Source organism: Cololabis saira, chromosome 2 (assembly GCF_033807715.1).
Source record: "Cololabis saira isolate AMF1-May2022 chromosome 2, fColSai1.1, whole genome shotgun sequence".
Taxonomy (NCBI): Eukaryota; Metazoa; Chordata; class Actinopteri; order Beloniformes; family Belonidae; genus Cololabis; species Cololabis saira.
The window spans coordinates 39509675-39522067 of record NC_084588.1 but is presented as its reverse complement, the minus strand read 5'-3'; the positions used below and the strand labels follow the sequence as shown (position 1 = coordinate 39522067).

At 41.1% G+C, this 12393-nt stretch overlaps 1 protein-coding gene across 2 annotated transcripts in view; it reads right to left on the bottom strand.

Moving 5' to 3' along the window:
- Window positions 1-12393, bottom strand: part of kif26ba (kinesin family member 26Ba) — a 108597-nt gene that overhangs the window by 41142 nt on the left and 55062 nt on the right. For both annotated transcript variants that reach the window (XM_061745292.1, XM_061745286.1), the window contains exons 4-5: window positions 11919-12100; window positions 5220-5427 (exon numbers count right to left, since the gene is read on the bottom strand). In XM_061745292.1, coding sequence (XP_061601276.1) covers window positions 5220-5427; window positions 11919-12100 — 390 coding nt within the window. The remainder of the gene's footprint in view (window positions 1-5219; window positions 5428-11918; window positions 12101-12393) is intronic.

Sequence of the window (12393 nt, the reverse complement as noted above, 5' to 3'; positions counted from 1 at the left end):
GGCTAAAGATTTTCTTTGGTAGTGACAAGAATCCACAAGAGTTAAAAACAAGCCATCAGAGGAGCAGACGGGATTATATGTCTTAGAGACGAAGTAAGACAGACCAGACTGAGATAGTTTGGGCTTATAAAGAGCAGGCATGGTGATTACATGGGGAGAAGGATGCTGGGGACTGAGCTGTCAGGCTGGAGAAAAGGGAAAAAAAAACCAAAGGAAAGATCTCTGGATGTGCTAAAAGAGGATATGCAGTGGGTTGTCGTGACAGAGGAAGATGGAAACAGGTGAACTGCTGTGGAGACCTCTAAAGGGACATGACAAAGGAAGAAGATCTAACACTAATTTAAAATAAACATGCAAAAAAGGTCAGCCTTTGAAAACACTTAAAAGACAAATGGTATGAGAAACTCATTGTGACCTCCTTTATTGAAGGGGAAGCATTTTTTAATAGAAACTGATTAGTGAAGAGCAAAATGAGCAGTGAGGGAATGGGTTGGCTCCCTACGAGTATCACCAAACCCCATTCATGTCAGTTTTATTTATATTCCCCTACGAGAGTGTCGCTCAAGCAAACACTGTGTCCCTGCAACTGTTTGTATATGTTGGTCACATGTTCCAGGCGTATCAACACCGACGGCATTAATATTTCAGAGATGAGGTTGAGCAAAGTGGCTACGGTGCTAAACTGCAGTAACAGACTTCCTACTGCATGTAGATACGAGACGCACAGAGACTCAGAGGGGCAGACAGATACACATCACCCGTGCAAAATGCACTTGCACATGCTCATTTGTGTTACAGTCGCACACAGCTTGTGGCCTGAGAGTGATCGTAGCTGCTATTAAAAATTGATTAGCTGTCATAGTATCATTGTCCCCCAAGGTCAAATCGCAATCTGTGAGAGCACGTGTAAAATGGAGGCTTGTGAGATGAAAGAGGAGGAGGAAAAAGGAGCTCCAACAGTCCTTCATCGACAGTCAGATAAAGGGAAGAGAAAATGAAGGTGGGGATAAATGAGGAGAAGGGAAGGATAAGATATATCCTTCATCTAGATAAGAGAGATGGGTTGAAGAGGGAGGAGGAGACAAGAGGCAGCTCACCCTCCTAGACTCCACAGCGTTTCTTAGAATATCTCTCATCCCTCTTCAGGTGAGATAAACTGTATGTATATCAGGTTTTACATGGAAATGAAAATGAATTGACAGCTTAAAGAAGGACATGTAAAGCCCTGGGGCCAGACAGCGGCGTGCTCATGTATTTCCAACCTGGAAGAGTCTGTGAGGTACAGCAGGGCTGGCTGTGCGAGCAAGTGAAGCAGCATGGCTCAAACTGTAAAATACCTACTGAAACAGAACATTTAACAAAAATACATCAAACTGTTTTCTAGTTTAAATATTCTGTCAATCAAGTTAAATAACTGTAAGTGATGAATGATGGTAATTGTATTCTGCAATTTACTATTGAATGGCACTTAGTGAGATCCGTGATGTCAGAGAATTCAGGTCTAAGGCTGTTTTTGAAAATAGATCAATAAAATAATAATAATAATAGTTGTGTTAATAATAATTTCAGATATACGTGAATATATTAGGAAATCTCTTAGGTGTGATGAGTCAGTAAGCCTACAGGTTTTTTTAAGTCATCATTTAAAATTCCAACAGCTTTAAAAATGTTTTTTATGGAGTCTGCTGTAAATCCGTGTAATTCCACAGATGGCTTCCTGATTGGTAATACATACACAGTTTAATTTTCTCAGCTGATGCACATCTCCCCCCTGCAGTCAGGGATTTGAATGGACTACTCCCAACTGGCTGATTTGATTAAAGCGAGATGGAGTTTACCAACAATATAGTGAAGCAGCACCGTGCGTATAACAGAGGTGTGTTTGAGATGCTTACGCCGTTCACACAACCTCCACGGAGGGATTTTGTATTATTTGGCATGGAAGGAACAAGAAAGCCTCCCCTCTCGCTCTCTCTCAACACACATCCACGCACAAGCGGCGGCATCTGAAGCAGTCCAGCCGACCTGTGCAGGTTAATTTCCCCCCGACTTTAATGTCTCAATCTGTTTTCTGCCATATTAACATCGGGGAGAACACTAACCCCCACGTCACAGTCGTCCCATGTATTGGGCTGGATGTATCCCACACATGTCCACAGGGGGCTTTGCTGCTTCCTTGACAGATTTCATTGTAATCTGTAATCCTATGATTTGTGAGCTTGCAAGCCTGCGTATGAGTGTGAACGTGTGCAAATGCCATTGGAGCAGAGAACAGACCCCCACTGTAGGTGTTATTTCTCCTGGAGAAATGTCACCACAGCTATTTTCTCCCCATGTGTTTGCATTAGTCCTTGTGTTTGCGTCACTGTGAGTCTGATTATGTCTCGGAAAACAGTAGTTGTTTGAACAACACAGCGATGTTATGTTCCAAACACTGGAACGTTGATCTGCTTTTATATCATTTTCCTTATTTTTAATACATCCAAAATATTTGTAAAACAATATATGAGATATATATCCCAATAAACTGAGACTCTTAGATTAGTTTGGTGTAAAGACTGACAGCAGGGAGAACCTGGGGTTTCCACAGGCAGCAAAAGGCCAAAGTTCACTTTGTTAACAACCTGTGCCATAGACCTTTAATCTGTTTTCATATTCTACATGCATTCATGATGAGAGAAAGTCAAGTGGAATAAAAGAGCAGAAGGGATATAATGAGAGGAGATAAAGCCAAGTCCACTGTGCAGAAAGGGTGTATGTGGGTGTTTGTGTATGTGGTTTCTGACGTGTACCCGGTTGAGTTTGTGTTTTCTGTTTGTGGATCAATGATGGAATCATTTGATGTGCGTGAGTAAATATGTGCACTCAAACCTGTCTCCTTGACAACTGAGAGGGCATCTGTCGTCTCCATATGGAGATGCAGAGACAGCGTTGCAATACAGGGAGTAAATAAAATGCAAATAGAGGACAAAACACTTTTAAAAAAAAGAGATGTGAAGTTTTGAAAAATCAAAACCTTGCAAATAAAATCAATATTTTACTTTCAGTTTCAGTTTCAGTTTACTTTATTTTTGCTAATAATACAGTATCTCTTATTTCTAACAGCAGTTTGATAGTTTGACAGCAGAGTTGGAGCAAAGACACGACAGAGGGAGCACAGATGACAAATGAGATTCAAACCACAACACTGCAAGTCTGGGAATTTAGATCATCCCAGATTAATGTCACTATGAAACAATTTACTACAATTTCATGAAGATATGACCAAACTGAACAGATGCATGGACTTTGGTCCTGTCTGGTATTTAAGATGAACGTCACACACATATTCTCTCACATGATTAAAATGACACGGTGCCAAATGGTTGCAACACATGGCACAAAACCAAATATATACAATACACACACCAACACACACACAAACGGTGAACATCATTTTTCCTTAAAGGACTCTTGTCTTATATGTGTTTGATTTTGTCCACCACACTTGTTTATTTTCCCACAGTGAAGGTCTGAGTGTGTGTGTGAGACACACAAATAGTCACTGAGCCTGTCACTCAAATTGTGGAGGAGGGGACACTAAAAACTAATTACATGGACGATCAATATTGCCCACACTTGAGAATCGAGTGTGTGCTTGGGCCGCCGCGTGCATCCACAACACACACCCGTGTGTGTTCCGTCAACACCAGCAACAGTGACAGATGACTTTTGTCAGCCTGAAATGGGTTACCGTGGTAACCATTAGGTCACATTTTGGTATGGTACTGCAGGGGAGAGTCCCACACACGAAAACACACACACACACACACACACTCACACATGCCAGCGGACACACTCATATAAACTGGTGAAGGTCATGATAAATTATTACAGCTCAATTTTTCAGCACATTCCAGCGTTCTGTAGAGTGAACGAGTGTTCATCCTAAAAACCAGATCAATTTGCCCGGTGGCATAAGTCAATTTACAGGAATGCCTTTAGCAAATAAGCAGCTGCCAGTAAACCCTCTTACTAAAATAATGAACAACAAATAGGAAAATGTTTTTCGATTAAAGTATATAAAGTGACATTAAAATAGAAATGCACTGTATGCATACGTCAACCAAAATGTTGCTATATCTGTCCAGAAACACAGCATTTTAATGGAATTTTGCGTGTATTGCTTCTATACAATACACTTGTAATTATTTTGTCAAAAAAACTTGATGCAGCAGCAACAGTGAAACAAATCTGCCATCACATCAGAGTATTTCTGTATTCATGGGCAATGAGTAAGTTTTTTCTTGATCAAAAATGATCTTTTTAATGGCCATGAAGATGTGAAGTGTGAGAACTCTAAGCAGAGACATTCCCATCACATTGCTTTGGTGGAAAATAAAAATACAGTTTGTGATCCTTGAGTATCAAAATGTAACAGGCACTTTGAAAGAAGTGATGATATCTCAGGCAGGTACCAGAGATTGTAAGAGTGAAAGACGACATTCATCACCCCTTCATCAAGCAAAACGACTTGAGGAGGCATGTCTCTTTAGGAAGTCCACCTAGGAATTTCAGGTTTTTAGGATCATCACAAAGGTATTCGTTGTCTAATACCCAGATATTTTTTGACACATGTGTATCTGGTATTTTAACATTCTGGTGTTTTCCATGCCAGTGAATACCACTCAAAATATAAGAACATCTCAGTAGCTGCAGATCCAGATGTGTGCTCCCTTTCTTTTACATGCATACCTCACTGAGATTTCTGTCTTAACATAATTCTCATTTCCAAGTGGAACCAGTGTACAGTATGTAAATGATGCACAGTTCTTTTCTAGGCAAACATGGGCTTTTATTGATCTATTGATAAATAAAAACATGCAATGAAAAGAGTCATAGTACTTAAAAACTATATGCTCTTTCCCAACAATGACCAGGAACACATTTTAGCCTCAACAAGATAATAATGAGCTGAAAGTCTGAACAGTAGTAATTTACTAATTTTGCTTTGAGACAATGACATCTACAGCTCATGATGAATGACAGGAGCCAAAATTTGGACTTAATTTAGGTATAATTTCACATGATGCTGTCCTAACTGATAACCTCAGTGTAATGAGGCAAAAATGTAATCTGCTAGCAAAATAGAACTCGTTCTGCTTGTTGACTTGACCCTTTCTAAATTTCTAAAAGGATAAAAACTACACCACAGCCAAATGAAAGAGGTTTTCAGTTACCTTTCCAAGCCCAGGGGTATCTTTGATTTTGTTGGCTGCTCGGAGGAGACATGGCGGGGCCGGGGGAGGGGCCCGCAGCAATGCAGAGCTGAAATTGGTGGGGAACAGCGGAGGGTCACAGGGGGGGGAAGATGATGTGACTGGAGCCGTGGCTGTGCCCATTTTCTGCTTCTTCTTCTTGGATGTTAAGCTCAATTTTTGTGCAGCTCTAAAGAGAGAGAAGCAAATAGGAGAGAAGTCAGTCAGCCAAACACGAGAATGGTAAAACCTTACTTTGTGACAGTAAGCCTAATATAAACAGTGACTTCCTATTCACACACAGTGAATGGATACAGGAAGGATCGGGAAGACACATATGTGGACACAGAAGGATGTAATTACATCTAGAGAACCCAAGTACATAAGAAAGACATTTATACAAAACAACAACATACATATAAACTCCTGTTTACATACTGTACTGTATGTAGCAACATCTGCATGGGGTTTAATTCATTTCTCCTCTTGTTACTCTTGTTTAATTCACTTCCTTGTGGCACTGAGCTTAAGTGAAGCCACCATTAAACATTATATCTATCAGTACATAAGTCTCAATCAATCTATCAATCCATCAAACTCTCTATCCATTTCCCCAGATTCCTCTTCTTTCAATTGCAGCTTCTTAATCCAGTCGTATCTGCTCCTGCGCTTACTCACTTCTCTCCATCTGGCTCACTCAGCTCAGTGGCACCATTCGCAGTTTCTAACTTCATTTCTTGCTCTAAACCTTCCTTCTCAAGCAGAAATAATTCATAATCACATAATAGACTGACTTTCCAATTTAACTTCCATTACAGGAATATATAGCAAAGAGGAAAGAGTCACTACTGTTGTGGGAAAAGAAAAGAGAAAGCTCAGTTATTTTCTCCCAAGGTATGTTTTGAAGCCACAGCATGTGCCAGGTCAAAAACATGCATGTGTACAGGTGTGTGACTGCTACAAGGCGATCATAATTGACCACCAGTCAAATCAATATTTCAATCCGATCATAACCTGGATATAAAAATCTCAAATCTCAAATAACTACAATGCTGTAAGCAAACATAACAAATCCTGTTAGATGTTACAATAATCACAGCTGAGTAGAAAGAGAAAAACCTTGTCAGTCTTCTGTTTTATTTTCACTGTATTGTCATTTCTCAAAGTCCAGAAGCCACAACTGAAATGGGTACAACAAAGGAAACAATGCTGACAATATGTTAAGTGAAAGACCTCTAACGCAACCCTCATGGGGCTTCCTGCATTGTTCATTTATTTCTCAGATATACTTTAAAAGATTATGAAAAGAGATGAAGAGAGAGTTAGAACTTTGTGCCACCACACACTCTCTGTTGAGGAGCCATATTCTCACACCATTGGCTTTCAATTAACTGCCGCAAGTTACAGAAATCAGAGCAACAGGAAAAGATGGAGAAAGGGGAAGAGAGCAATAGGAGAGACTGAGAGGAAGAGAGACGAGAACTCAGCGACCCGTGGAATGATGAAGCATTTCACCATTTGACCGGCTCTCTCAGGGGATTTGTGTGTGAATCTATGTGTGTGTGTTTGTCTGTGACTGGCTACTGTGTGAAACAAACGCTTGCAATAAGACCCCTAATTGGTTTTTCACTGTGTGCAGGCTGAGCTTCCATGCACACATGCAAAACGCCACCAACGCCAGTTGTAGGTGTTTTTATGATACTGGTGTAAACGTCCAAGCAGCGCCATGCAGCACGTGAGGAAGATTTGCTTGCTGAAGGTGCTCGCTGTTTGCAAGGTGCATGATATGTACTGTATTATTGTTCATAAAGTATAATAAAAATTCCTTAAGGAAAATGTGTGCAGTTCAAATCTACCATGGGATTTGCACGTTTCTTTTGAAATAAGAGGCTGCAGCAACTGCTGCAGCAACTGCTGATGGTTGCAGGTTGAGAGATGACAATGATGGATTCATGCACGATGTTACTCTGCTGCTGGGGATCGCTGCTTATAACATACACATTTCTTCTTCCTCAAACTGCACATAGCTATTATTCTATACTTCAATAGATGTATGCATATTTATGAACAAGTCACTTCCAGAGCAAACTTGTATAAACCTTTTATGTAATTGTTGTTCTGATACCCAATGGGAAGATTTATTATTCCTTTATTTATGTGTTTTATAATATTTCCTTTATAATAAAATAGGGGGATCTATCCCAGTTTGACCGTAAAATGTGGACTGTTTTTGCTTTTCATCGGATCTCCTCCATTACCTTCAATCCTCATTTCTTCCCTATCCTTCAGTTAGCTCTCAGTCTCTACCTTCCTGTAACATGCCTTTGTTTCTTCCTTTCTCTCATTATTTTCATCCACCATATTTCCCGTTGTACTTTGTCGTCTTGCCAGGCCTCCTCACGTCCACTCATCCAACGCACCATCCATTCAGCCTTCCTTAGATGTATTGATTCCTTCAGCCTCTGCTGCTTCACCTCCCCTCGGCCACTTCAAGTGTCTTTCCCTTGTTAAGAAGCATCACAGGTCACAAATAGCCCAGCTGGTAACAAGATGTTTTCTTCTTCCTTTCACACAACAACAAACACCTTCACCCGAAACACACGCACACACACACACACACACAAAGCTGATTTATTGCTGGTGTCCCTGGGCTCTGTTGTTGGTTCAGTAGTTAATTACATTCAGTTTAGCAGACCATCAGAGGAGAGAGACAAAGAGCGATTGTTGGTCTTTGAGAGTGTGCTTGTGTGTGTTGTCTGAGGTTAGTTAGACTGTCCTGGCATGGACAAAAGACTGGCTTTGCTGACGTTATCTAATGACGCGTACACCCACTCAACGAATGACAGCTTGCGTCTTACGCCTGATAAAGATAACATGATATAAGCACTATTAATACAATGTGTTCATGGCTTGTCATACTGTATATTGGCCTGTTATGGTGGGCAGAACAAAGCCCACTATTTATTTCCTAGAATACAACAAAGCCAGCAGCTCTACAGCTTCTGTCGTGTAAATAAAAACCCTCGCAATAATATGAATTGATCATTTTAAAGTGGGAAATTAATGTTTAAAAGCTGTCATTGGTCAAGTGGATGGAATGAAACCATGCATTTTAAATTAATAAGATGTATTCAAGAGCAAGTGAGCTTCTTCCTGCATGTAAATACAAATGAGCAGAAAGAAAAACATCAATGATTTGTAAATTATTTTAAATTGTCCATAAGAGTTGGCGTGAGCGTGCATGGTGGTTTATCCGGTTTGTCTGTTATGGACAGGGTCCCCCGACCCTGAATTCACCACAGCAAGTGCAGAACATGGATGAATGGATGTGATCTGTGATCAGGCAATTAAAGATGGGAATTTGTTTCCCACTGACCATCCACTAAAATCCTCTGTCCACCATTATGATCATCGGCTAATTGGCTAATTGGTTCCCACTTGACCAGAAATTGATGGAATACTTCTTGTTAAAAATGACTGAAGAAAAGACAGCATGAGGCAAGCAGGGACAGAAATAGAGAAGGCAGCCCACGCGCTCGCTGCCGTCCTCCATCCAAAATAACAACGCCTTTCCAATTCAGTAATTCACATGGGACCTATTCATTTACTCGGCTACCGTCTGCAACACACACACACACACATGCACACACGCACGCACGCACCGCTCGCCAAATCCCCCAAAGATCCAATCCTTGGAGCATGCAGTTAAAAAATTCCTGCACTGATAGAAATGCCCTCCCCCTCAGTGAGTAAGAGCATGCAGACATCAGGGCAAGTCTCTATCCCAGCGTTCCCCAGAGGGCCACTGCAGCACTGGGAAGATGTAGTACTGCTGTGCTAGTGTGACATATTCACAGACAGATCGGTGCTAATGAAAGATATTACTCAGATGTGCATTAGCTGAGGTAAAGGAAAGGTCATTGTGGAAATAGAGAAATTGTTGCAGAAACAGAAGAAGGAACGACAGGCAGGAAGTTGAGGAAAGAAAGAAAGAAAGGAGCAAAGGAGAAAGCAGTTAGTGTAAATGGGATCAGTGTGATGGGGACAGGTGGATGGACAGAGAGAGGAAGATGAGCCGGAAAAAACAAGACGGGGATCAGACGAGAGGACTTGTGTTGGACAGAGGGATTTTCCTGTTTGTGAACTGTGAGCTGATGGGAGTTTGTATGGGAGTGTGTGTGTATGTGTGTGTGTGTGAGATGAGATGAGATCGTCTGTATGCAGTCCACGTCTGAGAGTAAAAACCTCAGCAGACACAGGATTTAACAGCGCTGCATGGCTGCTTTCACTGACCGTAAATACACTTACCTGCACAAAGACGCGTGCACGCATTACCACAACACAACATGAACAAATAAATAAATAAATTGGGGGTAGCAGAGAATACGCATTTTTGTGCCAATTAAACTGAGGACAAATGAATGAAAATCCCGGCGACTTGCACATACGAACCAGTGAAAAACTCACATTAAAACTGAGAGAAAGAGCTGGACACAGCGTGTCTCACATATCTGCACACAGTGACATGAGCACCTTTAACGTAACCGGCTTGTTTCACTTACAGGGTTCACACTCATAAATTGACTACAGGCCGCTGGCTGTATGTTTGGTTCCCAACCGCGTGTGTGTGTGTGTGTGTGTGTGTGCATGTATGTTGGTATAAATCAGTCTCGATACCAGACAGTGCAGGAGAGAAAGCTTAAGAGAGTGCACATGCATGTGTCTGCTCCTATGCGATTTATGAGTTTGCTGTGACTGCTTTGAAAGACAGACGGCATTATGTCTGCTACACCGAAGCATGGCAGTTATATATCAAACAGACACACACACATGTGCACACACATTTCATTATCTTCAGTTGCAGCCGAGAGGAGAGGTGTGACAGTGCTGAGGAAAACCATCAGTATCATTTAAAATGTGATTTAAAGCAGCTCATTAGGTCCCGAGTCTCACCAATTCTTCAGACACTGTGACACCCTCATACTGTGGTGTAATCCATGAATAATTCACTTATTCATTTTGAGCTTGCCATGTTTTGTCATCAATAATGCACCCATATTACCCGTGTCTTATTTATGTTGTGCCACTCGCCATTTCTGTGGATTTGATTACACAGACGACTGATGACTGGATAGTTGATTTATACACAAACATCCAGATATGAGTTGGCTATCCTTTTTTTTCCTGCCATCTTCAGCCTCAGAAAAGGCAGCTTGTAAGTCAGTTCCTTCATTCCTTCAGGTTTTTTTTGAATAACCGAGAAAAATAATGGCAGAATTTTGTAAATGAGGAAAAATCCTATTCCTAAAACTCAAGATGGATGAGTTCAATCTCAAGATTAATCTTACAGAACTGTGCCAAGAAGATACCTGTCAGATCATTATCCTGACTAAAGTCTCCAGGTTCTGTGCAACACTAATTCTACATAATGCCACCAAATGCATCATCAGCCATATCTTGCTTTAAAGGGAACATATTCTGACCTTTTTCCAACAGCTGACACAATTTATTCAATATTTATGAAATGTACATGAGATTTTGGTTAAAAGGTAAATAAAACCACCCTCTTTAGCCTGATCTTTTCAGCTTCATTCACAGTAGCTGGTTTAAGAGTTCGAGTTAGCAATTTGACTCCCCAAGAGGAGTCTGTGATGTCACAGTCTGTGATGTCACAGTACCTTGAGTTTGTGAGGTGATAGACTCAAGTAATACCAAAGATACTCTATACAGAGGATAGTGCATTACCGTTACTGCCAATGGTATGAAATGGTATCCACTTCCTGTCTCCTAAGTGGGCGTGGTCGCCCACCCAGTACAAGATCATCGGATCAGTCTAATATTTTTTTTCCCTTCCAAAAAGACTTCAATAATAACAATAACAGTATTATTAAGCAAAGAAGGAAGTTTTATTTTAGTTTTAAACTTCATTTTATCCGATGGGAAAACGACTTTGGCAGTTCTGCAGTGACTGACGACTCTGAGCAGAGCTATGTATTATTATTATATTATATTATATTATTAGCTATGAGAGCCAAATCTCGCGAGAGTGCGTTGCTCAGACAGAGACAGGTCTCAAACAAAGTTCATTTTCTCCTAATCTGTCGGTCTGAAAATTGCCATTTTGGTGTCAGAATGTTCAGAAGGTTTGTGGCTTTTAAAAAATGGGTCCTATATTTACTTAGGTTACTATGGGGCGAAGGAATTGGTAATAATCTGTGCTCACGTTCACTTTTCCCATAGGACTCAATAGACTCAGGACCTGCTGTTAGTCTCCTAAAGGGGCGGGGCAGTGGAGAAACCCACGTGACACAGATACAGGAAACACAACCGGAGTGGGCTGTCTCGTTTATAGAATGTCTCTGGTAATACACTTCTGACACAATGGTGGGGTTAGTGTTGTGTGTCACTGCTTCCAGAAGCAGATACCTTTAAATGTTAGTTTGTTTTGGTCCATTGATCCAGACTGAGTGACTGATTTCTCAGAGGACCTTTAAGTCAACTTTATATTCTGGGGTGATGTATTTCTCAGCTGCACCTCATTAAGTTCAACTAATGACAGATGTCAACATCAGGATCCACTGGCTTAAAGTACAGATCGGGCAGAACAGCAGCTCATCCTGACACTGAATCAGTTAGTCCTGTCTCACATTCTGTGGTGTTTTTGTAGTGAAAGTATGTTACCTGACAAAGAAGGAGGCGGCGGCCGAGGTGGCGCTGGGTGCTGTGGTGGTTACAGCCGCGGTGTTACCAGGAGGGTTGGTGTGGGACGGGGAATTTGCATGTGCGGGAGAGTGTGTGTTGTAGCGGTTCAGGGCGGCTTCAGTCAGTCCCTCTCTCGATGCCTCGGAGGTCATCTGTGAGATCTGATGAGAGAAAGAGGAAAAGACTTAAAAAATAAAATCCACTCAGTGCTGCAGACTGACTTATAATGAAGATAATGTGGAAGGAAGATTGCTTTTCTGTAGTATAAAAGTATAAAAACCAAATAAAGGGACAGAAACTGGGGACAATTACAAACGAGAGAAAGAGAGAGAGAGAGAGAGAGAGAGAGAGAGAGGAAAGGAAAAACGAATTCCAAAAAATGTGATAAGAGTTTTGCTCTTGATTACGTCCACTCTTCTGACTGCATAATTGTCCTCCAGGACAAACATATTAC